Source organism: Poecilia formosa, unplaced genomic scaffold (assembly GCF_000485575.1).
Source record: "Poecilia formosa unplaced genomic scaffold, Poecilia_formosa-5.1.2 Scaffold635, whole genome shotgun sequence".
NCBI lineage: Eukaryota > Metazoa > Chordata > Actinopteri > Cyprinodontiformes > Poeciliidae > Poecilia > Poecilia formosa.
The window spans coordinates 6,201-33,341 of NW_006800574.1; the positions used below are offsets into that span (position 1 = coordinate 6,201).

General features: G+C 41.4%; 1 protein-coding gene across 1 annotated transcript; it reads left to right on the top strand.

Annotated features, from left to right (window-relative positions):
- Positions 1-27,096, top strand: LOC103130430 (potassium voltage-gated channel subfamily D member 2-like). Its single transcript, XM_007541820.2, has 7 exons — positions 1-11; positions 8,595-8,597; positions 16,903-17,065; positions 17,578-17,676; positions 19,931-20,029; positions 22,108-22,328; positions 25,790-27,096. Exons 1-7 carry the CDS (start codon positions 1-3, stop codon positions 25,962-25,964), a joined length of 771 nt encoding a protein of 256 aa, XP_007541882.2. The 3' UTR covers positions 25,965-27,096.
- Positions 27,097-27,141: the final 45 nt, after the last annotated feature.

Sequence of the window (27,141 nt, forward strand, 5' to 3'; positions counted from 1 at the left end):
ATGACAACACGGTGACATAATCTGGAGCTGTACTTCATAAAAGCTCCTCAAGATCCACTGGAGACATTGTGAAACTGTCTTTACGGGTTACTTTAAGGAAGTGCTTCGCTTCATGAGCAAAATTCACCTTGTCCATAAAGCCAGTAGAGTCAGAGCAATGATTAAACCCAGGCCTAAATGACCAACGCCCACGGCATGTTTTAAAACCTTGTAAATTTGTTTTTATGGTAGGTGAAATATTACACAAACTGTGTGCTTTAAATCTGGTCAGGTTGTAACCTGCTGCTGCTGCTGCTGCTGCAAAAAAAGGCTGATTTCCAGATACTTCAAATCGCGAATGCACACACTGCAAACTCTGAGTTAAGGGGCCATTTGGTTGAGGAAGCTGATATCCAGCGGCTGCTCCGTGTGGAATCGCACATCAAAGTTAATCTTGCACCGTCTGCTCTGGCGCTGCAGAGCACTAATCTGCTGTCAGTGTGATGAGGCTCCTGGACCAGTTCCCCTTTCCAGCACAGAGCCACTAATCCCAAAGACCTCTCCTGCTTCTTTTTTTTCCCTCTTTTTCCAGACAACAGCAGTCGCAGGTCTGACCTTGAATACCCATCTGCTCAAGAATAGCTAAGCATAAGCTCTGCTTTTTTTTTTTTTTTTTTTTTGCATTTTCTATTACTTCTTTTTAACTTGGCTGACGTCAAGTTAAAAGGACCATTAAACCATATCATTGATGTGTACGATGTTAACTCTTGTGGTTGATAACATAATCATTGTTGCTGACTACTTGTAGAACCATTGAACCCTGAAGACTGTTGCCTCTTTCAGCAGGATCGTTCTCCCTGCCACCATGCAAAGATGGTTCTGGAATGGCTAGAACATAAGTCAATGAAGAATCTTCTTTATGTTCACACTAAAGTTGAGATTATCGTTCCAAACTATGATCTGAAATGGTTTGCCGGCGTCTTGTCCTGATAACTGCAGTCATCTGAGTATTTCTGCAGATGTCATGACTCTGACTCGTGCTGAAAGTGTACAGAGTGGAAAAACAATGGTGAGAGTACAGCGCCATGTGGGACTCCTTTGCTCTCACCACCTCTGTCTCATTAACTGTGGTAGAAATTACAATTCTACATGTAATGCTGCGGTTACTTTCTCTGCAAAGGTTATCACACATTTTCTTGTAATTAATCAATTCTGTGAATTAAAGCCTTCCCCTTTAACCTCGCTGCAGGCTTTAAGGCATTAAACGTAATGCAAGTTACGGCAAAATCAAAGTTTTCTGTGTTCAACTAAATGCCACCGTTCGCTCATCGTCTGCATGCCGATTAACCTACGGTGAATACATAATGAGCTCATTAGCATAATCGCTTGAACGTTCCGACGATTTTAATTTATTCTCACTTTATTTTCTTAATCCAAAGCTTTGGCACCTCGCCGTGCCTCCAGCCACTCTTGAATGTGTCTTTTCTCAATCTATTCAGCCACAAACCAGAGCGATTTTATTATCGGAGCTCTATGATTGTGTTGTAGGAACGTATTTTCAGACCCTGGCGCAACGTGAGAAAGACGGGCCAACTTCCTGGTTTCTTTTAGCATTTTCCTTTTGACTTTCCGTTTCAAACTAATTACTCTCACATTAGCACGTTCTCAAGGTAACATGTACTTTAATGGAAACATGCAGGCACTTGTAACAACACAGAGCAGCAATTCTTCCTGTAATTAAAATAAAGCGCCACAAGGAATTGCTTGCAATTATGACGACAAGGAGCTGAAGTAAAGGTGACTTGGCATATAATAGTAAGGTAATAGGCTTTTTCGGGGGCGGGGGGTTATTATTATTTTTGTATAGGACAGCAGTTGTTTCCCAAGAGTCAGCGGGTGTAGCCTGAGAGACCGGAGAGCAGAAGAAGAGAAGAAAAATGTCAAAGCAGGGCTGTGCTAGCGCTGCATGATAATAGAAAAAGAGACATTGGGAAGAAAAGGAGGGGGAAAAGAGAATGAAGTGTTTCATCTCCAGCTCATAGTTGGGAGGCAGGCAGGTCCGGGCAGACGAAGGGTGAGTCAAAGTCAGGATCGGAAGAACGCCGGAGAGGAAAGGCTTTTTATCATTCCTGACTCTTAAGAAGATCTCCCAAATGAGGGAGGGTGCGCATGCTAATGTCAAAGCCGTGTTGATAACTAGCCGCCTAGATTTTTTTTTTTTTTTTTTTATGGTTAGGGTTAAGCTGGGATTTGGAAGGGTTGAGGGAATACATGTTTGATATGTAAGCGAGAGCTGAGGTGCCTTTGCAGAAACTATACGTGGAGGATTACTCTACGGGGTTTATCTGCGTCTGCGTGGCTAAAGGAGAGTCATTTTGCTGGTCTTTATTGAGTCTGTGTGGCTCATAAGACTCTGCAGTGAACGTTAAGCTAGAAGATCAAAGCCTCATTGGCAGCACTGCGCCATAAAGTCGTCATTTACTTTTCATTTATAATGCACTACCATTGCAAGGTGCGTGCTTCGTGTCTCTGTCTTTAAAGCTCTTGCAGGCTAACCTGCAGCCCTAAGCACTGACTGGATTGCTGAAGATGCATCCAAAGAAAAGAAAAGAAAATTCAGTGGGCTTCATAAGTAGTGAACATATCTTAAACAGTGTAGTGTATTCATTAAACTAATTTATGTGGGATTACACAGGAAATCGATACCAAACATGCTTACTAATTTATGTTCCTGAAAAGTCTTTTAGTAATGGCGACGACCTTCCCTTAAAAGGAAAAACTCATTTACATGTGTTGCTCCGTTATGATTTAAACTCCATTCTTCAAAACGAACTGCCTTCAAATCCTGAGGGTTTTTAGGGCCTCTTTTATGCACTCTGATGTCTAATTATTTCCATTGATTCCTTAGTTAAATTCAAGTCTGGTGATTGATTGAGACGTTCTAGAGGGTTTTGCTTTGTGAAAACCAAGGAAGTTTCCCTGAGTGAAAGCTTCCTTGGCTGTGTATTTGGGATCCTTGTGTCATTGAGAAATCTATTCTTGTTGCCTTTTCAAGTTCTCGCCAAGAATGCCCGACTTAATTCCTTCACTCATCCTTACTTTATACGACGTTTGCCATCAGCACGTGCTGAAAAACGGCACAGTGCCATCAAGTTCCCACTTCCGTACTGTTCCCCCTTTTTCAAACATTGTGTATTCGCCGACATCGACTGAGTTGAACTTTAGTCTCAACTGACCAGTCGCTCCATCCTTCCAGTATTTCATTGGTTTGACCAAATGCTCTGCAGGAAATTTTTGGACAAAATGCTTTTTCTTCAACGATGCTGTGAACATCTGTGTAGCCCTGGAAGTTAAAATCACTTTGTTTTCACAGGAAAAACAAAGTACCTACTAATTTCAGGTCAAACAGCAAGAGGACGACTCTTTTGATTATTCTTCTGACTTTTGTGAAGAATACCTGATCATCATGAGTTTGTGAGGATATAATGTTTTCTGATATTTTTAGGATTTTGCTGCGGAGGGTCTTGTGCGAGTTGCTGTTACTCATTATGGCATTTCTTGTGCAACACATTGATCCTCTAACCTTTTTACAGGCCATCAATTAGAAATAGACAAACCATTAAATATTGATTAACACCAATACAAAGCAAAATTGCTTTCCAAATGCTTGCAGATTTCAATGCTCTTGGTTTTTTTTAGTTTAGTTTCATCATGTGTTCAACTTTATTAACTCTATTTTATTACACATGACCTAATTTATGGACTTATTTGTTGGATTTCTTTGTGTATATATGGATTACAGGGACTATTCCTGATTTCCTTTGCATTGTTTCAGGAGAAGTATATTTCTACTGAGGAAAAACGTGTTCAGCACTTATTTTTATTTTTTTTTGTTATTTGCCTAGCTGTATCTCTCATATCTGCTGCGCACTTCATTTTACCGCAGTTCAAAATCCAGTCAGAATAACACTGACACTTATCTGTCTCAGGTTTGTCTATCTCTGCAGCTATTGTTCACAGTTCGTAACACTTGAGCAATCTGTTTTTCCCTCCTGCATGCCGTACGGCACGCAGTATGGCCCTCTGGCTCCCCTCTCTATCTTTTGTCTCCCATCTCCCCATTATGATGTGTTGCTCTCCCTGCCTCTCCTCCTCCCGCTTATCACCTGCAGTGAAAATCTAGCGGGCTAATCCCAGTGCCTGTGGGATTCCCCTCTCTATAATGATGTATATCTGAAGGATAGCATCAGAGCAGCATCCTATCAGCCCACACACTCCTAATCCCATCAGTCTTTGGTGTCCAAACCCAGGAGAACCTGGCGTTTCGGATGTTGTGCACCCGGCCTACAGCCAGAGATGCAGCACAGAGCAACGGGGATGATGCATTGTGTTTCGGGGATGACGCTGGAGATCATGATCGTTTATTGTGTTTCAGATTCTGGAAACCTTGTGGTGTATCTCGCAGCACCGCAGTGCAACACGCTGTAGCGTTGCCGCTCTGCACTGACAAATTCTTGCAGGCTGTTTTCTCCCAGTGATGCTGCCAGTCTGTTCATCATTACTTTTATTCAACTGCACTCTTTGACAGTCAGCTCACAGCGGAGATGGTAAACACAGAATCTATTAAATATTTTAACATGCTGCTGATGTTACAATATCGATTTAGCGCATTCATTCAAAAGAATAGATACGGTGCAGATAATTTATTCAACAAGCTATTTTGTCTATGTTGTTTTCTGCAATAATAGTCAATTTGTGCAAAGTGCTTTGCAAAAGTATTCATATCTGTCGAAAGTTTTTCCACATCATTTTGTGTTGATATGCAAAAGATTAAAAAAAGGGTAATAAATGGTAATGAAGTGGAAATAAATTATGCATTTTTGTTTTGTTTTACAGTGGGGAAATCTGAAAAGTGTGGCACACTGAAAAGTTGCTGAAAGAGAAACTGTAACTCTTCCAGCAGTTACAGTTTCAAGTCTCTCTTGTTTGCAAAATAGATCTTGTTAACAATTCTCAATAGCATCATGTCTGAACTTTGACTGGACCATTCTAACACATTCTCTGATCTTAATCATGATAACACGTGTTGTCACGACAGATGAGGGGTTAAAGTATTATAAAAAAGGGGTGGAAGATGCAACCTTTCTTCTAGTATTGCCTTGAATTTCGTTCCATCGATCTTTTGATCAGCTTAAACCAACTTCCCTAAAAACTCCATCAGCATGATTCTGCCACCACCGTATTTAGGGTGTGGAGTAATGTGTTGAGTAGTCAAAACATAGGATATTGTTTTATAACCTAGTGCTGCTGTTAGCATCCCTACAACTTTACCCCCTGCCCTGTCTGGTTTGGTCCTTGGTCCTCATGATGCCGTTTGTTCAATAATGTTGTTTTTACATTAAGATTAAATTATACTCGGGCAGGTCTGTCACAATAATCAATAAATCAATTGCATGATAAATTAAAACAAACTCAATAATTTCCATTGGTATGATTTATCATTTCTCTTTTCTCTCTCTCTTTCTACCAAAAACTGGATGATAAAAGTCTTCAGTTTGGCACTTTGGCCTCAACTAGCTCTTATTTAGAAGGACAGTTTTATTTACAAAGACTTCAAAATTCATTTTATTTGTGGTTTTATTAATTTTGAATATTTAAAATGTCTTCCAGCTCCAGTGTCAAATGTTCATTAGATTTAAAGTTTTCTGATCTATTAGAATGTGCTCTTGCATTAGTATTTTGCCATTACCATCCTATTACTTAAAATAGTCTCAAAACATCAGTATTATCGTTTATCGCTGTAACTTCTGGAACAATTAATCGTCCAGCAAAATTTGCGATTGTGACAGGCCTACAAGATAGATACCATTTTATTTGGAGGGAGTCAGATCAACGCGATTGAACAACAATACATGACAAACTTCTTGTGAAAGATTTTAAAAACCTTTTTGTCCGCAAACATGGTTTGTCGCACACTATCCCAATGAAATACAGTGGCGCTTATGCTTGTAACATGACAAAATTTGAGAAATACTTTTCCAGGCCTCTGCACATTTGTCTTTTCTTAGTCAACGGTCAGATTCACCGCCTCCTGGCATAGAGCGTTTTTCTTGGGGCGTGGGGGGTGTTTTTCTCAAAGTAAATATTTTATGAGTGCTCTTAATATGACAAAACCACCGTCACAACCTCTCCAGTAGCACTCCATAAATCTTGCAGTCCTCACAAATACAACCGAAGAAAAAATTTATATCATCTTGTCACTCATGTTTGTATGCCTCCGTGGCACGCCGCCAGTATAATCTATTTCCCTCAAACTCTAAATTCATACTTCATGGCACGATAGAGTTCAAAGGGAAAATTACATTTTTTTCTACATCTATTATTTAACTGTCAGCGAGGATGAATATTGTGCTCTTTCAGCTTTGTCGAGAAGGTACCGAGAATGGGACTGTTGCGCAGCAATGCACCATTTGCTCTTTGACATGACACATGGAGCCTTTCCTGTACGGTCAGGTTAATGTCTATGGGAGTCTGTAGCAAAAAATAAAAAATGTTGGGAGCATGTCCTCTCTGGCACCTTTTGATCTTCTGCAGTAGCTCGACATGGCGTCACCGTGGGGCTACGGTATGTAATACTTCCCGACCTCTTTGCTATCTTGTTATCCGCGCACACTTTTTAATGCCCGTCTCTGCCATTATCAACTTTGGGAACGGCCAGTGACAGTATCAGGGTGTCCAAATAATTGACAGGTTTTGGTCTCGCAGGTTTGGAGAGCTCGTCTGTAGTGCTGAAGCCACTGAGCTGTGAAACTGGGCTAGAGAATTACCTCAGGAAGCACGATAGGGAGGCGTGTGCAATCAGATGGCTGCTGAAGGTCAGACAAAAAATTATGCATTCATAGAAATATCAATGACAGACTGAGGACACTTGATACAGAGAGAAATTTAAAGCTCTCAACTTTCGGAAATGAAAAAGGCATCCTGAGTGTGAAAGTAGTTGCCCTAGACATTCGTGACATTTTTTGGTTTTTAATACTAAAATATCTCTTTGACTTAACCAGTACAACATAAACCACTTTCTCAGAAAATAACCCTGAAGACACAGAAATCGGAGGAAGAAAAAGCAGCCTTTGCTAGCGACTTTGCTCTAAGGAAACGGGTTGAGAACAGTGCCTTGCAAAAGTATTCATACCCTGTGATTTTTATTTCTAGATTTCGTGACAACTAGAGACCTCAATGTATTTTTGTGGATTTTATGTATATAGCCGACAATCTGGAAGGAATATGCTGTGTGTTTATCAGATGAATGAAAAGTGTGTCATTCATCTGTCGTCAAACCCCTTTTTACTCCGATTCTCCTAAATCAAATCTTCCAATTGCCTTTAGAGTTGAACTAATCAGCAAAGAGAGTCCACCAACGTTAATGACCAACTAGCATAACGAAGACCAGGAAACATAGAAAACAAGCCAGGGATAAAGCTGTGGAGAAGTTTAAAGCAGGTTTAGATTATGAAACAATACACCAAGCTCCACATGTCCAATCCAAATACCTCCATCTACTTCCAATGAACTGGAACAGCTGGTAAATCAGCGTGAGTGAGATTCTGATTATTCAGATGATTGCAGTCCCCTTCATAATTCCTGTCATCAAACAACATGCGTAGACGGTGCACTGGAAACGACGATGGGCTTCATTCATCTTCACTCTAATCGGCTGATTAATCGATACAGTTCACGTAATAATTAAACTAGTTTCATCCCATTGCTTCTCATTAAAATATCAAAGTGGTGTAGATCAAAATGTGGGTTGATGAAGGAGAGATTCAATATCTTTAACGCAAGAGATTTCATAAAACAGTCCAGCAGCTCCAGTGTCTTCATCGCAGCATTTTATAGATTCATATGCTTTTTTTTTTTTCTTTTGAAGTCTTTGACCTTCTTCACTTGGCAGCAAAATGTGATGAAGACTTTTCTACAGCTGGCCCGAGGTGCTATAGAGCTGCCTTGTGGAATATGACTTAAAATGTAGGAGACAAGAAAATCTATCTATTCATCATCTGTCCAGTGACTAAACCCTCCAAAACCCGCAGGGTTACGATGGTGCTCGTGTTCTGAAGTCATTGGGCGACAGGTCGCCAGTCCGTCACCGGGCAGGTTCGAAGATCTCGGGTCTAATTTATCATCAGATGTACCATAATTTATTGAAACTTTCATTCCAAGGGACAATTTTTGTTATGATTTGGTGTTGAGGTAATAATGTTGTAATATAAAGCTGACCAAAAACCACTCATGCACCTTGAATGGCTAAACATCTGAATGTGTTTGTCACTTATGTGATCTGTAAGAGTTAATTGCCGGCAATCGCCTCTATTATAGAAATCAGATATTTTCAACAAGAAAACAAACAAACAAAACACTGTGTGACTGGAAGAGGTGGACACTTTTACAGCAATCATATAATGGTGCTCTGCTCACTTCATAGAATCATGTTGTAAAAGACAAATTGCATACTTGGTACTCTTAAGACATTGATCTACAAGAATTGCACTATTTGTCCACATCCGCCAAGACAAGGGGCTTAGAAGATTTTTGCTTGGTTCAAATGTTTTCTTGAGGGGGTAAGAAAAAAGGTTTTTGTTTTATTCTTCCTCTATTCACTACAGACATACAGAGAGTACGGTAAATTGTTGTGACATGCCTGCAACACTATCTGGTTGTGCGCGCATAAATTTCCGCAGGCTCTTCGGTGCTTCTGTGAGCTTGGCAGTGTTGCCAAGCAGCCATTTTGGAGAAACCTCCAATTTTTGTTAACGTCTCAGTGGTCCCATTTCTTTCAGTGACGACTGACGACTGTCTTTACTCTGACACACACACACACACACACACATTCAAGCATATATATATATATATATAAAGTAAATAAGTCACAAGTAAAAAAACAAGGAAAGAGAAAGTTCTCCTGTTCTTAACATCGATCCTTCTCTGTAAACTTTGACTTTAGCTAAAGGATGAAATTGAGAAAGTGTCAGAAAAACTCTACTTTACCACATATAGTTTATTTCCGGTTAGTTTGCTTCTCTTTAATGTATTTCAACCGTGAACCCATAAAAATAAATGTTGAAATCAAATCAAAACGTTTCTCCAAGAAACGTTTTGATTAGGGCGTCCACACTTATCCAATTGGGTTGTTCTTGCTTCTTTATTTTAAAAACTTTTCCCCCCTAACAGATTTGTTTGTTTTTTCTTCGAATTGAACAGGATATACGGCACAATCAGAAAATAATTTATCATATTCTTTTCACAGGGCTGTGTATGCTTTCGAGCGTAAATGTCACTGCATGTATACAGGTATAAAACAACAACGCATTCGTGCCGAGCATTTTTAGTTGTAATACATGTAAAGTTACAGCCGTATTGCACAGACATCTAAACTTCACCGTTTTGCCTCCCATTTCATGAACTGCAGCTGAAATAGATTTCCTTCCGGAGAGTGATCTTCCCGTCCAATTACAACGTGAAATTTTCCTTCAGGCCTTTTGATCTTGTCGCGTTTACAGTTTTATGGTTATGTTGCTCGAAATGTTTTTCATTTTCCCTTCTGCACTTGTGAATGTGAGCCGTTTCCTTCTCTCTGCACTAATGCACTTTGCAGTCTCCTCTGCTGAAGGTGAGTGGGTTACACAGGAAAATCCAGGAGGTGGAAGCTGGAAGTATGACAGAGGTGCCAGAGGATGATTGGATTTTAATGCTCCTGACAAAACCCTCTCAGCTGAAAGATCAGCCACAATCCTTTTGTCAGCATTGCTAAGCTGCTGCAATGATAACAACTGGAATGTGAGTTGGTGGGATGGCAGGACTTACTTTAACCCTCACTGCTTTAATGGGAACCAGGAGTCGGCAGGACTTACTGTTTTCTTTGCAATCACCATCGGATTGTGTGCAGCAAACTCAGCCATCAGCACCAAATAATAGAGAAGGACAGAAGTTAAAATTACCCCATTTTTTGCTTAGTTTCATTTTAGACGGAGGGCACCTACAGCGCCTTGAAGAAAATGAATAAACAAATAACACGAGTGTAAAACCATCCAGATTTTTATTTTTTTTTGCACTTCCCACAAACCAGATGGCAGTCAGATTTCAGACACAGGGTTCTGGAAGACAATCAAGGAACAAGATTGCTTTTTAGGAAGGGGGATTGGTTTAACTAGATGTCAAATCACACACACACACGCACACAGGGAGAGAAACAGGTGCATGTTCTCGTGACTGCCTGAGTGTGTTCCTGGGCGTGTCCATGTTTTTTAGGTGTCGGCGGCGCTCGCTGTGAGGTGATGAGGTCATGCGCAGAAATCTGTCTCGAGGCCTCTCTGATGGAGGTCAGCCGCACAAACGCTGCCACCCAGGTTGATACAGGGGACTCATGAATGTTTGATTGGTCTATTATACCGCCTAGGCGGGGGTACATTCATCTGTTCGCTTTCAGACTTCAAATCTTCCCTTTGGTCTGACATTTCTCCCTCAAAGACCCACAGTTTCCACCCGTTTGCACGGCGCCCGACCTCCATCCGCAGTGCTGTCGTCTCGCTGCAGGACAATTGTTAGAGAAAACGTTGTGTTTTGGGTTCCCCCCCACACACACACACACACACACACAATGGCATGAGCACAACACCGTTTCAGGTGGGTGGAAATGGGGAATTGATACTCAGTCATTCAGACGTTCCTCTTCCTCCGCTGCAGTGAGGATAAAAACCCGGCCATCCATCTTTGCGTCTCAGTCGTGTCAGCTGGCGGTGGTGAACGTGGATACCTGGCAGTCAGAGAAAACAAGAACAAAGCAGGAACATTACTTTAATCTGTCGCCGCCGTTAATTCCTGCCTCTGCCTTCACGCAGGAGGAGCAGCTTGGTGTGTCTCAGCCTCCCTCTTGTGAACAATCCATCACTGTTAGTGCCTCTCTCGCAAGGGCGCTTGCCCCCCTCCCTGCTTCCCTGTGTCTCCCCCGCTTACCGCCATGCCTGGTCATCACAGGTTGATGCAGGAAAACATTGCATTCCACACTCGATGCAGTCTCTTCTTCCCTGTCCACTTAATGAAGTGAAACATCTACAAGCGGTTAGCATGGCCAGCAGTATGACAGCTGTGTGACAGCCTTCAATAAAAGTTCAACATTACCGTTATGTTGCCTAAAAAAAATTGAAAACAAAAATTTATGACCAGCAAACATGGCATTCAGTTCCTAAATTATGATTTTTCTGGGGGCGGGGGAACGCAAACTAATTTAGCCCTGTCCTTGGAAAACTGAGTCTGATTTCTCAAGTCATACCCAGGAATCATTACAACCTTACATTTATGATCCAGAAATCTATTAAATAGAAACCTGCCTGAAGACTGACCTACCTGTTTTTGATGCGTCTCTGTTCCCACGTAATTGAAATGATCATATTTCCACTCGGCATGTAGCTGAATACAGCAGAAACCTGTTAACCACCTGTTCGTTTTGTTATTCATTTAAAACATGCAGGATAATGTGTCCCAAGGAAAAAGACCGAGAATCGTTGGGTGCAGCAACACAAAAATATCCTCACAAACAGATGACAAAAACTGCATGCAGTATGAAATGAGTTCGACAGTCAACCAGAGACCAATACTCTATATCCATGACAATAATTCCCCAATAAGTCTCTTTCAGACGAGAATATCTTACCCCACTCAGTTTTTTTTTTGTTTTTTTTTAACATGCTTGTTGCAGAATATTAACTGTTACCTGGAGAGTGTCAGCTGGTAATTCCTGGTTAAATAGTTGGGCTATCTGCTCCTGACTGGTTACAGTCAGCTGTTAAACAGAAATGGCTCTTTAACGTCTTGCATGCCGACAGTATGTCCTGTAATAACAGTTAAGGGATCTTGCATACTGTGACTTTCCCAACAGCCAACTTTTGTTTTTTTGTGTTTTTCTAAGAAAGACGAAATGTGACGTCAAAACCAGGATGCAGCTTTGGAGAAAACGTCACTGATAGCAAAACTTCATGTTTCATCTTTTTTGAAAGAACACCAAACCTTAATGACGGTATGATGGGTATTTTTAATGATTTTCATAGTGTTACTTTTTAACCCGCCACCTCCCCCCCTATCTTTTGATATGGCTTAACGTTTGGCCAGGCTTTATATGTTTGGGGTGAATTTTATTTTATTTTTTTCCAAGTATTTTTTTTTCTCACCTCTCTTTCATGTTCCTTTTAAACTAGCTGGAGAAATGAGTGTCCCTTTAGTATTACTTCAGAATTACTCCCATTCAAAGTGCATTTTTAATACACTGCTGTACGTGTTTGATTTCTGTTTTGCTTTGATTTCCCTGGAGTTGAAACCCTTTCAAAGTTTTACAGTTTACTGGTTTCTACTCAGTACAGGTATTTTTATGCACCTACTATCACTCTACCATGCTACATGTGCTGAATGGAAACAGTTTAAGATTTCTGGCGACTCTTGAGGACGGCACAGAAAATCAAAATTGATTAGAAACAGTTGCTATCATTTTTTAGTCTTGGCTCTAAGGAGCCCAGCTTGCGAAGGGTTAAAAGCTTGGGCAGCTTTGATACTGGCCAATCCCAGCCACCAGTTAGCGTTTTTGAGTAACAGAAAGCTAAATATAAACACAACATCCAGAATCGGCTAATTTGACACCAGCTGTCAGGTCTCGTCTGTGACTGCATAAGAAAATTATTTGACTTGTAATGATCTGTAAAACTAATGACATCTGTGTGAGATTGGTCGACCTGAAAGCAAACCGTTGTACACGAAACCTCATGGAGCGTGATATTAAAATGTCCACTTTTACATCTTTTTTTTTTTTTTTGTCGAAGTCCAGGCCGCCGGGTCCAACGTGATGGAAACCCAAAAGCCTAATGACTCAGGCAGACGGCTGTGGGCATTAGACAACTTCATTTATGAAATAGTCAACCTCCCGTGTAGCGATACATTCACATTACGCCGCCTCAGTTGAGAGACGCGGCGCTGTCACAGACGCTGAGCAGTGCTGATGTCCCTTCCTACCTGCATTTATCTTCCTCACTGGAGGTAATGGTCTTCTCAGGTCATTTGCGCATTAGGGTCCAGATCATTCATCTCACCCACCTGCAATCCCACAAACTGCTGGTTGTCTGGAGGAAGGCTTCGGAAACAAGGAAAACATACACTCCCTGAATCATTCATGTGCACTGGATGTGAATCTCGGCGTTGCCTGTGGCCTACCACGTCAACAGAGGGCCGCTGGTAAAAGAAGCAACACACGTCCGAATGCTTTCTGCAAAGGATTTCTTGGTTTCAGTCTGATTTGCTCATTTTCTTCAAATAACTACGTCAGCCAATGTGGTGAGAACACGTTCTTCCCTTTACAGATAAATGTTTTTCTTTTATTCCCGGTTGCACTTGTCACTCGAGGGCTGAATCCTATTTCTTCTCGTCACGCCTACACCTTTTTCTGGGTTCCAAGTATCCTCTTGGCCCTTCATTTTGTCTGAATTCAGGTGGAATGTCAGAGTTAGAAGTGTCAGCAATTTGTTTTGTGATGGAGGAAGAGTGTGAAGTTGTGTAAAGTGCTTTCACCCGCAGAAGTATTTACCTGTTTCAAAAACCAGTGTGATGTCATATTTAATGTCTTCCATTTGTTTTGCTTTGAGTGCGGCAGCAATCACTCGTCAAGTGGTCAAACTAGAGAAATTTACGGAAAAGTTTTTCTGTCCTCTGTGCCAACGCTTGAAATTTCACCCTATTTTTGGTAAACACACAAACACATCATTTGATACAGGTTGTATACATGTTTATTCAGAAATAGGGGTAATTAGGTGATATTTTCTTTTTAGGTTGGATTTAAAACTATTACTTATTTTTGTAAAAAGCAGTAGAATTTGTTTTATCAGAGTCCTAAAGCTGACCTCTGAAAGTACTCCAAAAGTCCATCATCCAAGAGTCACAGAAGAACCCAGAACAACGTTTGTAGCCCTGCAGTCCTCACTTGTCTCAGTTAAAGTTGGTGTTCAATAGGAAATATAACAATGAGCGTTCTGAAGGTAGAAACACTGCTGACCAAAGAGACCTCATGTTTCCCATGAGACATCCTGATGATTCTCAAGACTTTCAGGAGATAATCTGGTGGACTAACGAGACAAAAGTGGGACATAAAGTTGTGCTTCTTTTTATATCTGGTGAAAAACAACCGACTTTTTAGTAGTAAATATGGGAATGGGTGTTTGATGGTCAGGAGGTGCTTTGCTGCTTCAGGATAAAGTCCCGTCATTGGTTTGTGACATTAGGCTTATAGAACAGAACATTAACCCGAAGCAGACATGACTGAGCGACTAAAGGACCCCGCCACTCCCCAGAACAAACTCAATGAAGGTTTTGGAGTGGCCAAGTCACAGTCCTGGACTCCAATCCAGTGACGTAACCATAACCATAAACAGATCGTTCATGCTCAAAAACCCTCCATGTGGCTCAAACAAAGCAATTCTGAAAGCAAGAGTGGACCAACATTTCTCCACAGAGCTGTAAAGGCATATTGCCTTTTTACTACAAATGCTTGATGGCGGTTGTTACTGCCATGAGTTGCACAGCCAGTTATTAGTTTTAGGTGGACAACTCTCTCACATAGGGTCAGCTTGGTTTGGAAAACCATTTTCCCTTTGATTAGAAACATTTATGTATGAGTGACAATAAATCAAAAACGTTAAAAGTCTGTAAATGGGGAAAAAGATGAGATTGAACCAAGGTATGCAGGAAAAAAAAAGAAATTTCTGATTAAACTAGAGTTTTATGTTCAGCACAATCACATCTGATTTTCTAATAGCACAGCAACACAAATTTGGTATTATGCTTAAATTGTTCTCATCACAGAAAGCCCGTTTGTGCTACGAAACACAATCCGATGAAGGTTACTGAAAATGTACAAAAGCTTCTGATGTTCTCTTTTTCTTTTTTTCCTACACTTGATTTCACTCCATATCTGCGTTTCATCCTTCACAACCTGTCTTAATATGACAATACAGAACAAAGCTCCACAGTAGCACGGTCTCAAACAAAACTCCCCAGGTTTCAGCCCACCGCCCCTCCCCTCTTCGCTCGCGCTCGATGTGAAACCGCTCCCCGTATCTTTCACAAGCTGTTTGGCTAACGGAGGTCACGGAGGATGTGTAGCGCATTTGGTCACGACGTGAAGGCATTAGCCGCTGCCAGCAGGTGTGTAATTGTATATGAAAAAAGGGTTTTTAAAGGAGGGTGGCACAGAAAGAAAAGTAGGCCAAGACAAGTAGTCTTCAGAGAAGTCCTATTTATTCCTCGCCCGCTTCTGATGTGTGACTTCTTATTTGAAGTTGTGAAATAATCCAAGGTCAGTGTAACTATTTCAGGACTCCTAAAATAACATGAAAAACACACAGCAGCTACAGTACCTGACAAAAGTGTTCCGAACCCCAAATTTTACATGTTTTGAGGTGACATCCACAAACTCTGTAGTATTTTTTTTCTATTGTGATTTAAACCGGACAAGGTGTGAAATCATGCATGGTTTCCAAAGTCATTTGCAAATAAAAATCCAAATTGGCCTGCATTTGTGTTCATCCCCCATTACTCTGACACTACCAAAGGAAATCAGTGGTGAGAAAGTTGAACATACAATTGTTGTTTTTTTTAGCTCCTGAGCAATAAACTACACGTCATATTTTTATCGAGCTAATAGCTTTTGAACATTATAGACATTGTAACATTATGTTTTTACATTAATAAGACAGGCATACATTTTCCTACATGTTTTGTGTTGCTTTCCTATTTTTTCCTTTTTTTTTTGTCTAAAAATATGTATTTTTATTTCTCAGCAACAAGAACGAGATATGTGCACTCTTAAAAAAAAAAAAAAACCTTGTCCAAACAAACAGAATAAGTTTGTCTGTGCAGCCAGGCTACGTTTGTGCCATTCTTGAATTGTGGTTAGGGGTGTCGCACTAAATTATGCAAAGGGCAACAAATGGTTGCACTTTGGACAAACCTAGTTAAAATCAAGGCATACAGAACCATTCAATAATTAAAATGTGTCTTAACATTCCATTTACTTCAGGAACTTTTATTAATAAGTGAAACACAGTTCAGAGATTCATTAGACACAGATGAATGTTTAAAAGCCTTTATTTCTGTTAATTATGATGATTTCCCACTTACAGGCAATAAAAACATGGCATTTAAAATTAGAATATTACAATAAAAAGGCTCTTTTTAAAAACGGAAATGAGAAGCATAAAAAGTATGCTGCACACTGGTTTAGAGGTTATTTTCAAAAGGTACTTTCAATCTGACGAAAAGGCATCGTCTGAACGCCTTTTCTAATTGAATGTTGGATTAATGTGTTGTAACGGCCCAGTCAAAACTTAGATCTAAATCAAATCGAACATTCGCGTAAAGACGAAAATGTAAATGACACCGACGTTGAGGTCACCAGTGTCAACATGCACAGATGACCTCCTTCCAGTCTGACCAGCGATTTGCCGGGTAAAATGTCAGCGTAGATGTGTAAAGCTAGAAGAGACATGCCCCCCGAAAGACTTGCTGCTCTAATCTGCAACGAAAGGCGGTTCGATGAGGTGTTAGTATTCATCAAACAAAAGTGATCCACGTGTTTGATTTGTTAAAAAAAACCCATAAAAACATTGAATTGATGCCTCCTTTATCCCCCCTCTTCAGTTATTCACTACTTTGTGCTGGTTCATCATATAAAACGCATTGAAATGTTATGTTTGTTAAGCAGCTGTGTTTTAAAAATATCATAAGGCAGGAGTACTTTTGCTAGGTTTAGTTAGATAATCTAATAATATAGTTACATAGTCTCTCTCCTGTGTGTCTGTTTACAGTGATGTGTGTTTTTTTCCTGTCTTTCAGGTACGGTGACATGGTGCCAAAGACGATTGTGGGGAAGGTGTTTGGGTCCATATGCTCTCTGAGTGGGGTGCTGGTCATCGCCCTGCCCGTCCCTGTGATAGTGTCAAACTTCAGCCGTATTTACCACCAAAGCCAGCGGGCGGAGAAACGACGAGCCCAGAGGGTACTGACCCACCCCCAGGCCCCCAACCCCTCTCCTTCCTCTTCCCTTCTTTTTATAGTGTTTGTTTTGCTTCTCTCTGCCATTTTTTCCTCTGTCGCTGTCTTATCCGCCTGTAACAGAATGACAGGGCAAACACTATCTTCCAGAATATTAATCTTTTATTGTGCTTGTGTGGATGTTCGCATCGGGACGGCCTCAACTTGCTTGAGTGTATTTCAGTGGGAGTCAGAAATAACAGAAGGGAATGACGAAGCCTAAACAAAGCATATATCTACAGATTATCATGTCAGCAGCTTTTTATTTTAAAAAAATATATATATTATTCTTTTATTTTATTTTTTTTTCTCCCCCCACTTAAAGTGTTTGCCAAGGCAGAGTTTTTCCTAATTGCAGATTTAAGCAGAACTTCTCCCTGCCCAGTTCTGTTGCTGTCAGGCAGAGACAGACCCAATTAGTGTGACAGACAGACAGACCGTCAGGGGCTAAAACAGAGGTTCTGTTTGTTCAAACAGAAAACTCGCCTCGCTAGAATCCGTGCTGCCAAGATTCGGGGCACTAACGCCTATATGCGCTACAAACAAAACGGGCTCCTGATCGACGCGCTGGAGGAGGTAACGGTGCCAAGCAGCAGCAGCATGGGGGCTGACCGACCGGGGTCCTCACTGACGCTTGCATGCCGCTTTTTGCTCGAGGAGGGACTTTGGGTTGGGCCAGGGCGGGAGGGGCATGCCACCAAACACACACACACACACACAACGTGGAGGTTTGGGAGGGCGGGGCGGGGCTTCTCATGCAGTGACATAGGGGCCGATGTCATTCCAGTGCTTCAGTGTGATCGTCCTCTCTCTTGCATCAAACCTTTCGGCTGCAGCATTGACATGAACGCTATCTCTCTGTCCCATACAGCAAGAGGGTTTGAATGGGGGGGGACTCTTTCCTTCCGGTGGAACGCAGCCATTACAGTCGCACTGACTCATAATCAAGCTCTGCATGTTTGTCCAACAGGGTTTGGAGGGGAAGGAGGGAACCCAAAATAAAAGTGGGGCCTTGTCGGAGAGCGCGTCGGGCCGTGGAAGCTGTGTGCTCAGCCTGCATCTCCTCTAAACTCTGTTTGATCTGTGTGTGTGTGATTTCTTGAGCATCCAGGTCGTACACTAATGCAACATGTCGTCCATCTCAGAGCCGCGCAGAGCTTCATCAACTACGTGTGTGTGTGTGTGTTTTGTTTTATTTTTATCAGTGTGTGGTGGAGTTTTAGTTTGAAATGTGTGCTTTGTTTGGAACAATGTGTTTGATCTGTGTCGAGGTGCGCCACTGCTGTTGCTCTGAAATGAGCCTAGCTTGAATTCGACTGTCATCGTCCGTTTTGTGCGAAAAACAAACAAACAATCCTACACTTCAACTAGAGATGCAACGATCTGAGCTTTTTGGTCAATTTGGGGAGGTTTCGTAATGCTTTGAATTGTTGGCACCAACTTTAGCAGACTCTGCATTCTATTAGTTTAATTTTCAAATGATCTCATTCAGCCAACTTGAATCCGTCCATCTCATGTCGTTGAAAATGCAACGAAACAAAATAATTGTATCAACTTTCTAAACAAAAATGATCTGTTTTATTCATATTTTATTAAAAATGTCTTGCCAAAAGATACTTGTACTCTTGTTATAAATAATAAAAGTCAACTTAATTGCTGTGTTGATATTTTAACGATTTGTCTGTGGTGATGAGTCTGGTTGGAAGGCCTCCATGCCGTCACTCTAATTTTTAATTCCCTTCATAAATTCTCTATCAGATTGAAGTTGGGAATTTGCCTGACCCACTTCAAAACACTAGTAAATAAATAAAAATACAATTAGAAGATTACTTTAACCTGACATCTAGCAGGGGTGTGAATTATTTTGAGCCTAATTCCTTAAATAACAACCTTAAAAATATTTTTTCAACCTTCGCAGCCTCACTAATCACCAGCTAATTACACAATGAGCAGAGGCAACAACACACAGTGTCTGTCGTGGACAAAATGTTTCCAGGGTTAACACTGTATAAATTGCTGTTAGCATCTTATGTTAGCATGACTATGGATGACTTGTATAGACTTTGAATGGAATATCAAAAGTAAACATGACATGATTCCAAGTTGAAGCAGAAAAATAAAAACCTTATTTTATTGTTGCTGTCAAGCTAAACGCTGCTGTTCCTTACGTTTACTTCTTGGAAGTGTGAATATTTTTTGCAGCAGCAAGTGTGAAAAATTTGATTAGTCGCCTTTCAGCTAGCTGAGTGGCAGTGCACAGGCAGTGGTGGAGTAGAGGCACCGCTGCTATTTAATCGTTTTGTTGCATCTCAATAAAAACTATTTTAACCATAGAAATTGTATCATAGAAGACTTTTGCTGTTTTTGAAACGTAAACTTTTAAAACCTTGGTGCTTTTAATTGGTGATGACTATCGACGTCACCAAACGAGCACGTCACATTTGTAAATGACACTGAAGCAAAAACATTCACACATTTTGAAGTCCAACTCTTGTTTGGATCCATTCAGTCGTCTTTAAGAAAATAGTTTCTGCCTGCCAGGACACCAGTCAAGAGTTAATCTGTCTGAAAATCACCCAACTCCGGTCACCGGCCGATCTCTCCGTGCATCTCTGCAGTCAGCCCAAGTTTCCATGCATCTAATGCAGTAGACTGGCTGCCAAGCTACAGATCAGCATTTTAACTTCAGTGCTTTGCCTTTTTTTTTTCCCACCCCCCCACCGCATCACTGCAACTGGTTGTTCATTTTATAGTCTGAGTCTGCTCATCTACACTGCAGCTTCTTTTTCTTCTTCTTGTCTTTGTCTGTTTTAACTTTGTGTTTTCCAAGGCCTCTAAGGAAGCAGGACAAGCCCTGGTTGGAAAGTCGGCCAGCCCTCCATTTGAGAGCCAACATCATCACTTGCTGCACTGCTTGGAGAAGACGACGGTAAGAATTGTTTTCTTAGTTAAAGATATTATCCAGGGGTTTTTGTTTGGATGTACAACAAGTGCTCACTGGCAATACAAGTAAATGCACAATTAAAACTGGATTTCTGCAGCAGGATTTTGTAAAATAAAAAAACATACATCTTCTAGTCATGTTTAGTCTGCTTCAATCAGACTGTGGTTCATTTGTCTAGAAAGTCCGGTTCGTTTGTGGAGGTGTGAATGAGCAATCAAACTATGATGTGGACCCAAAATATGTAACTTTGGTCCACCCAAAAACCTAGGTTTTGGTTCGGTTGCAGTGAACTGTAATGTGGTTTGAATGTATTGTTGCAAGTGGACCAGAAGCAGGAATCTGACTACAGCGCAGAGCATTCTGGGTAAATACAACCAAAACAAACGTGCGAGTCTAGCGCTATCAGAAAAATGAGAAATGGCTTGCAGTCTTTTACCAAAGACAAAACAAATCCTACAACCTCTAAAATCTGCCGCCGCTGCGTTTTTGTGCACATTTCATGGAGAGTTGTGCTCAGTGTCTTCTTCAGAGGTTTTCATGTTGTTTCTTGGTGCAGCGCCTCCACAGGCGAGGAAGGGAACAGGTTGTTCAAGGGGTGGTGAGGATTTTACCTTTCATAAATCGATTTTCTTTACTGAATAATTTTTCCTTTGATGTTTTCCGTCATAAGTATGAGCTTGAATTTATTTTACTTTAGCTCAGTCTTTCTCTCTCCGAGGTATAAACTGGAATGGCGGCGATAGTGTGAGCTTGTACAGGAGGGCTAGCCGTTAGCATAAAACGTCTTTTCATGGCGATTATTTTCACAACGATGTAGCAGATCTGCAGGAAACAGTCGGATAGAATGCAGTATAACATCTTTGAAGGGAAAAAGAAAAAACGGAACAGATGTACTGACGAGAACATTGCTCGGTTGCCATGAGCTTTATGTGACATCACCGGAGGCATGTGAACACAAAAAGCTTGATAGACTTTATCTTGATTAAATTTACTTTAACTGACTATACCATGTTGATGTTGAAATTATATCTAAAGAGATTAGTAACTTTAAAACGTGTGTCCAGTGGAAAGCAATAAGTTTTGCATCTTCCAATTTTCCTGTTAGAGTAACAAACTTCTCACATTTCCATCTGTAAAATAATAATAATAATAAAAAAAACCTTTCATCAAACTCTGGTTGATGATGAAACGGTTTTACTTTGATGTAAAACCGTATCACTCCTGCAGTCTGGGCTGCGTTTTCAGTAGCGCCAACCTGTTACAGGAAGATAAAAATAGAAACAAAGTGACGTTTCCGCCCATGTTCGTACTGTAGAATCTATTTTATATGCAGGGCCAGTTAAAAATAGCCATAAATGGGATTGGGAAACGTGTCGTCGCTTTTTCTTTCTTTAGAAACGTGCTCAAGATAACATGACTGCCTGCCAGTTACCTTGTTTTCCTCCAAACAAAAGCAGCCTGCTTTGTTTTATGTTATCTATAATTTAGAGATGAAAGAGCCTCTTTAACGTTGGTGACATACAGTGGCACTGTTTTTTTTAGTTTTTTTGTTGTTTTTTTTCATTAGCCGCTGCAGCAGACACACGCAGAAGCAGCAGTGACTCAGTGGGGGATTCTCCTGCCACATAAAGGTTACATATAGCATTCAGATGGCTGCACAAATGTTTACATTAGGCCTCTTGACGTGCATTATAGATAATGGAGAGATGAGTAGAAGCAGGAGAGCGCAGGCGTGATTCAGGGGACAGCATCCGATCCTTCACGGTGTCCCCCTGCCACCTGCTGGCGGGAGCCGCAACACGTCTCCACACTGACCTTCAAGTTCTGCTCATTTGTCACAGGGATAACAGTTGTGTTCACACAGATGGCACTTAATACGGACATCTGGCCCAATATAGTCCCACTCCCCTGATAATTCATTTTTCCCCTCATCTATCGGAATGGGTTGGGGGTTTTTTTCTCGGAAGCATCTTTGCTCGTTATTTAGCACATGCAAACACTGATGTCGAAAAGCAGCCCATTAACGCCGAATTTTAACCCCCCGTTTCCTCCTCCTGGGCCAGAATCACGAGTTTGTGGACGAGCAGACGTTCCAGGCCAACTGCATGGAGATCTCGGTGGTGAACAAGTCGGGCTCGCGCACCTCCTCGTTGTCCTCGTCTCCGCACGGCCTCAGCTCCTGCTGCTCGCGGCGCCACAGGAAGAAGAGCAGCTTCAGCCTGCCGAGCACCAACAACCAGGAGCTCAGCACCATCCAGATCAGAGAGCGGCCCGTGTCCAACAGGTAGGAAACGATGACCTCCAACGTGTCGCTTGGAACCGAACGTGAGGCTTTGCCTCGTCATCATTACACGTCTCCAGCACAGAGCGAGCGGTTCCGCATAAGTATCCACATCTCTTGAACATTTTCCAATTTTTGCACCTTCAAGCCAGCTTTATGTGATAGACGAACAAGAGGTGGAAGAGGACGCACGTAATTTTTTTTCACTTCTCGACAAATTAAAACTTCAAAACGCGTGCCGCGCATTTCTTGTGCGGCCCGTTTGCTGTGATCCTCCTCCAGCAAATCCGCCGCACCCCTCCACCTTCAGAAGTCGCCTAATTAGTAAATGGAGTCCAGCTGTGTGTAATTTAATCTCATTATGAATGCAGCTGTTCTGTGACAGGCTCAGATGGTCCTCTGAGGACATCGGTAAACAAACTGCATGAAGAAGCAGCGAACGCAGCACGTGGGAATAAAGTTATGGAGGAGTTTAAAGCAGGTGCAGGCTTTAAAATAAATAACATCAGTTCTGACCAACTCGCAGAGATCATTTCGATCTGACACCTTGCTGGGCAAAGAGAGCGTTAATCGGAAAGTATCCTTGAGGCCTGGCAGCTCATTAAAAGAAATCTCATTAAAGGATTGCTTCAAGCCGACTAGAGAAGACTGCAAACATTTGGAAGAAGGTGCTCTGCTACCTTAAGTGAAGACAAATACTGCAGATAACACCAAACACATCTTTTCCACTATAAAGCATGGTGGTGGTAATATCATGCTGTGGGCTTGCTTTTGTTTCAACAGGAACATACTTTGAAGCCAGAGCTGCAATGACTAGATTAGAACAGTGTTTTTCAAAGTAGAAAGTTGGAGGGAAGGAGAAGAGAAACAAAAAAGCAAAAATGTAAGTATTTAATTCAGTTAATGTCTAAACCATAATTTTAAATTATTATTGTTTTTTTGTTTTTTTTTTTAGAATCTGGTTTTGAATAATGATCACAGCATTGTCTGTAGGTTTGCAAAGGGAGCCTCCAGCTGTTTGAGAGACCAGGGGTTTAACTCACAACCAATTCACGCGTTAGAATGGCCTAAACATAGTTCAGAGCTAAATCCAGCGGAGATTTGTGTTCAAATACGTTTCTAATTCCAATCTGACTGAATTTGGGCTTGTTTGGAAGGGAAAAAAAATAAAATAAAAATAAAATTTCTACATGTGCAAAGCTAGAAGGGCATATCCCCAAAGGCTATTGCAGCAAAAAGTGCTTCTACAGAGTAGCGGCTGAGGGGAGCTGAATGCCAATGAAAGGTAAACTACAATTTTTCGTTCCTTGAAAACCACGTATACCTTTTATATCTACTTCACACAAATATGTAAGTCTTTGTGTTTGTTTGTCGCATTAAAACCTAATAAAAACACATTGAAGTTTGTTTTGGGGGTTGGAAGATAAAAAAAACATGAGGTAACAGAACTCAGCTTTTTTTTAAATTAATGGCACTATTAATATTTAAATAAACACCACTATTAACATTTCCTGCTACAAATAGAGAGATTGACTGAAGATGTTGCAGTGTATAGCACGTAATATCACCCAAGAAACCTAGATAGCCTCCACACAAGAAATAGTGCTGCATAGTGAGAACCTTCTGGCCCCCAGGCGGTGGTTTTGTAGTGGAAATCATTGCCTGGTCTGACACATCTAAAGGCTGAGAGATGAAATTCAGATTCTAAAATGAGAAAGTTTAACAAACGTTTTCACATTTTTCAGGAACTGAAGCGACACGTGGCGCCGTCAGCTCAGCGACGTCATCCTCTTCGTCCCCCCTACCGCATGTTGTAACAGTGTGGCCGTGTACGAGGGAACGCTTTAAACGAATTCGGCTGCAAATTGGACTTTTTGTTTTGAACAATAAAAAAGGGGAAAAAGTAACATAACGTATGAAAAGTGTCCTATTTGGTTAAGCTGCCCAAATCCTCCGTCATGAAAGACTAAGAAACACTATAGCAACTGATCCCTTCAGTTACCGTTACAGAGCTGAAAGAGATGATGTAACACAGGGGTAAACATCTTCCTGTCCCAGTTTGAGAACCGTTGATGGTGTCAAAGTCAAACCGAGCATGAATTAAAAATGAAGTTTTCTGTGATGACTTTTGATATGCTGCACTTTTTGACAGCGGTGTTCACGCAGCATGCGCTAAACATCGACTGAACAGGGGAGAAGAAGAAAAGCAAAAGACTGCAGCATGGGAACCTGTGTTGTGTGTTCATATAACACACAATAAGGAAGTCTGGAAAGGAAGTTCCTTTCTGGAAAGGAAGTCTTTCCCCCATTGATGCAATGTTACAGTCACAGACTTAAACAGGTTTTATTTTGCACTGAAAGTAAACGCTGAGCTCTTTTTGCCAAGAAGCCCCTCAATAAAAATAAAGTGCAGCCGAGTGCGGTCAGAGTTTCCCCGGCCGAAACGGAACATTTTTGGCATCCATACGAAATGCTAAGTGTAGCAGAAAACTCATATTGCACATCAGCTGGAACAAACCTTCACCACAGCGCTGCAAGGCGGTGACATCGAAATGATGTGAGGCTTTTGTTTTTGCTAAATAAAAAAAAAAAAGAAAAGAAAACCTGCAAAACATTGGAGAATGGGTTCAACAACCCTAAACATGCAGCCACAGCCACAATACAGAGGTTTAGATCAATGCATACTTAGAATGGCCCAGTCAAAGTAAGCAAAAACGAATTAAAAAGCAATTGTACACAGCTTTGCGTTGGTCGATTTGATCAAATCAAACAAAATGCAAGTTTGTAGTTGAAACATAACAAAAAGTGTTCACAAAATTGGATCTTGAGACACTTGATGGTCTGCAGCTTCTCAGAGAAACAATCTGTTCCCGTTTAACAGGCAGAGTGTATGAAAAAAAATGTTCATAGACCAAAATAAGGTCTGACTTAAGCACCATCAAGATGACTCCCATAGTTTTGCCATCCAGAAGATCATCAAAGTAAGCAAGACGCGTCATTCAGGCGTTGCTCTGGGTTTTTGCAAACCGATACCATTCATCTGACTGCACAAAAAATCTGTGTGGGGAAAAAAAAAAAAAAAAACTTTGAAAGACCTCCAGAATGCCAGAAGAAATGTTGATCAGGTTCTACTTTAAAAGATCGAAAGAAAAGTCCACCTCGTTGAAATGAAAGCATAAATAAAATAGAGACGGCTTACTTTTTGGAGTAAAATGCATGTACTAATCTTTAAGCGTCATAAAAGCTGCAGTCCAGTAAACTGTTTATTGTATTGTATTTTTTTATGGGCTCTCTGAGCAAAAAAAACAAAAAAAAAACACATTTCTTAGAACTTTTCGTCACAAAAGCTTTTTTGTGTTCTACGTGGAGACCGACTCCCACAGCTGTAAAATATTCTACAAAAGTCGACTGCGTGTACAAATGCTTCTCAAGGTCGACTGACTCTTGCCGATTTTCCTCCTCAGCCGCTCCAGCCTGAACGCCAAGCTGGATGAGACGGTGCCCTTGAAGTGCGACGAGGCTTACATCTCCCCGTCCATGGTCCGGCTGTCCGCCCCGGTGGCGACCTCGTCGGACGACGCCTCCACCGCCACCACCACGTACTCGCAGAGCAACATTGTCCGAGTATCTGCCTTGTAGATGTCGCACCTGCCTCACCTGACCAGCCCAAACTGGTCTCGAGAAGCACCAGATAGATGCTGAGGAGAGGGACCACCGAGCATCAACCTGCCATAACCGAGAGGGATTATAAGCTTGACAGCAGTTGGGATTTTTATTTATTTATTTTTTTTTAATTTTGAAGTTGTGATTTCATCTGATGTCAAACTCTGCATGGTGTTTAAAAGAAGAAAACAAAAACACACACACACAAAAAAACCGAACAAAAGCAACAACAACAAAACGTTGAGGCTCTCTGGGAGCCGGAGTTTGATGTTGAACCAGCAGATCTTTGCTTCATTAAGCACATCAAAGCGAGGAGGCGCTTGGAATGAACGTCATCGTTGCCTAAACATACTGAGGACAAAAAAAAAAAATCAACAACTTTATTTTTCAATATGTGACGTAGATGTGTTTGTTGTCTCTGATTCGAAGGCGGGGAAAAGTCTCGAGATCGTTCTCGACGGCCTCATGGCGAATAAAGCACACGAATATCCTCGCCGTCTTTGTGAATATGGACTCACTCTCCACGCTGTTGCATTTAAAGCCCTCTTCGATTAAAACGCTTTCTTACCTCCCCCTCCCCCGTTCACTGTCGTAAAGTCCAAAAAAAACGACGCGCGCACCCACTGGAACGCATCGCCGTTGTGAATATTCACGAAACTGACTCACGAAGCCGGTCGGGGTCGTCGCCCGACGGATGAAATCGCACGACTCACCCGGACGTGTGCGAGTGAAGGTTGAACGACCAAATCTGTGTTAGCTTCCATATTAGCCATCCTGAGTCAGCGTGAAAGCCGCCTGTCGGTAGTTGCCAGTTATCGATAACCATACAGGGTATACATTAGCTAGGGCACAAGTGAATAAGGGAACGTTTTCGGCAGCACTTAACTAACCTTGATGTGGACACGTACGAGATGCTAGCACCGGCCTGCTAAACCGTAGGAAAGGACATCGACTGACTTCCTCACAGCGACTCGGTTGACTCCATTGTGTCGAAGCACCATTTTGTATATTTTTCATACTGTAAATATTTCTCAGTTAGGACTTTATCAAATGCATCTGAAGTTGGCTCCTCTAAGTTCTAGATTTAGTTTGAACAGTTGTTGGCAAAGAAAAAAAAGGAAAAGAAAAAACCCTCTTTCTGTCTGTTGCCTGG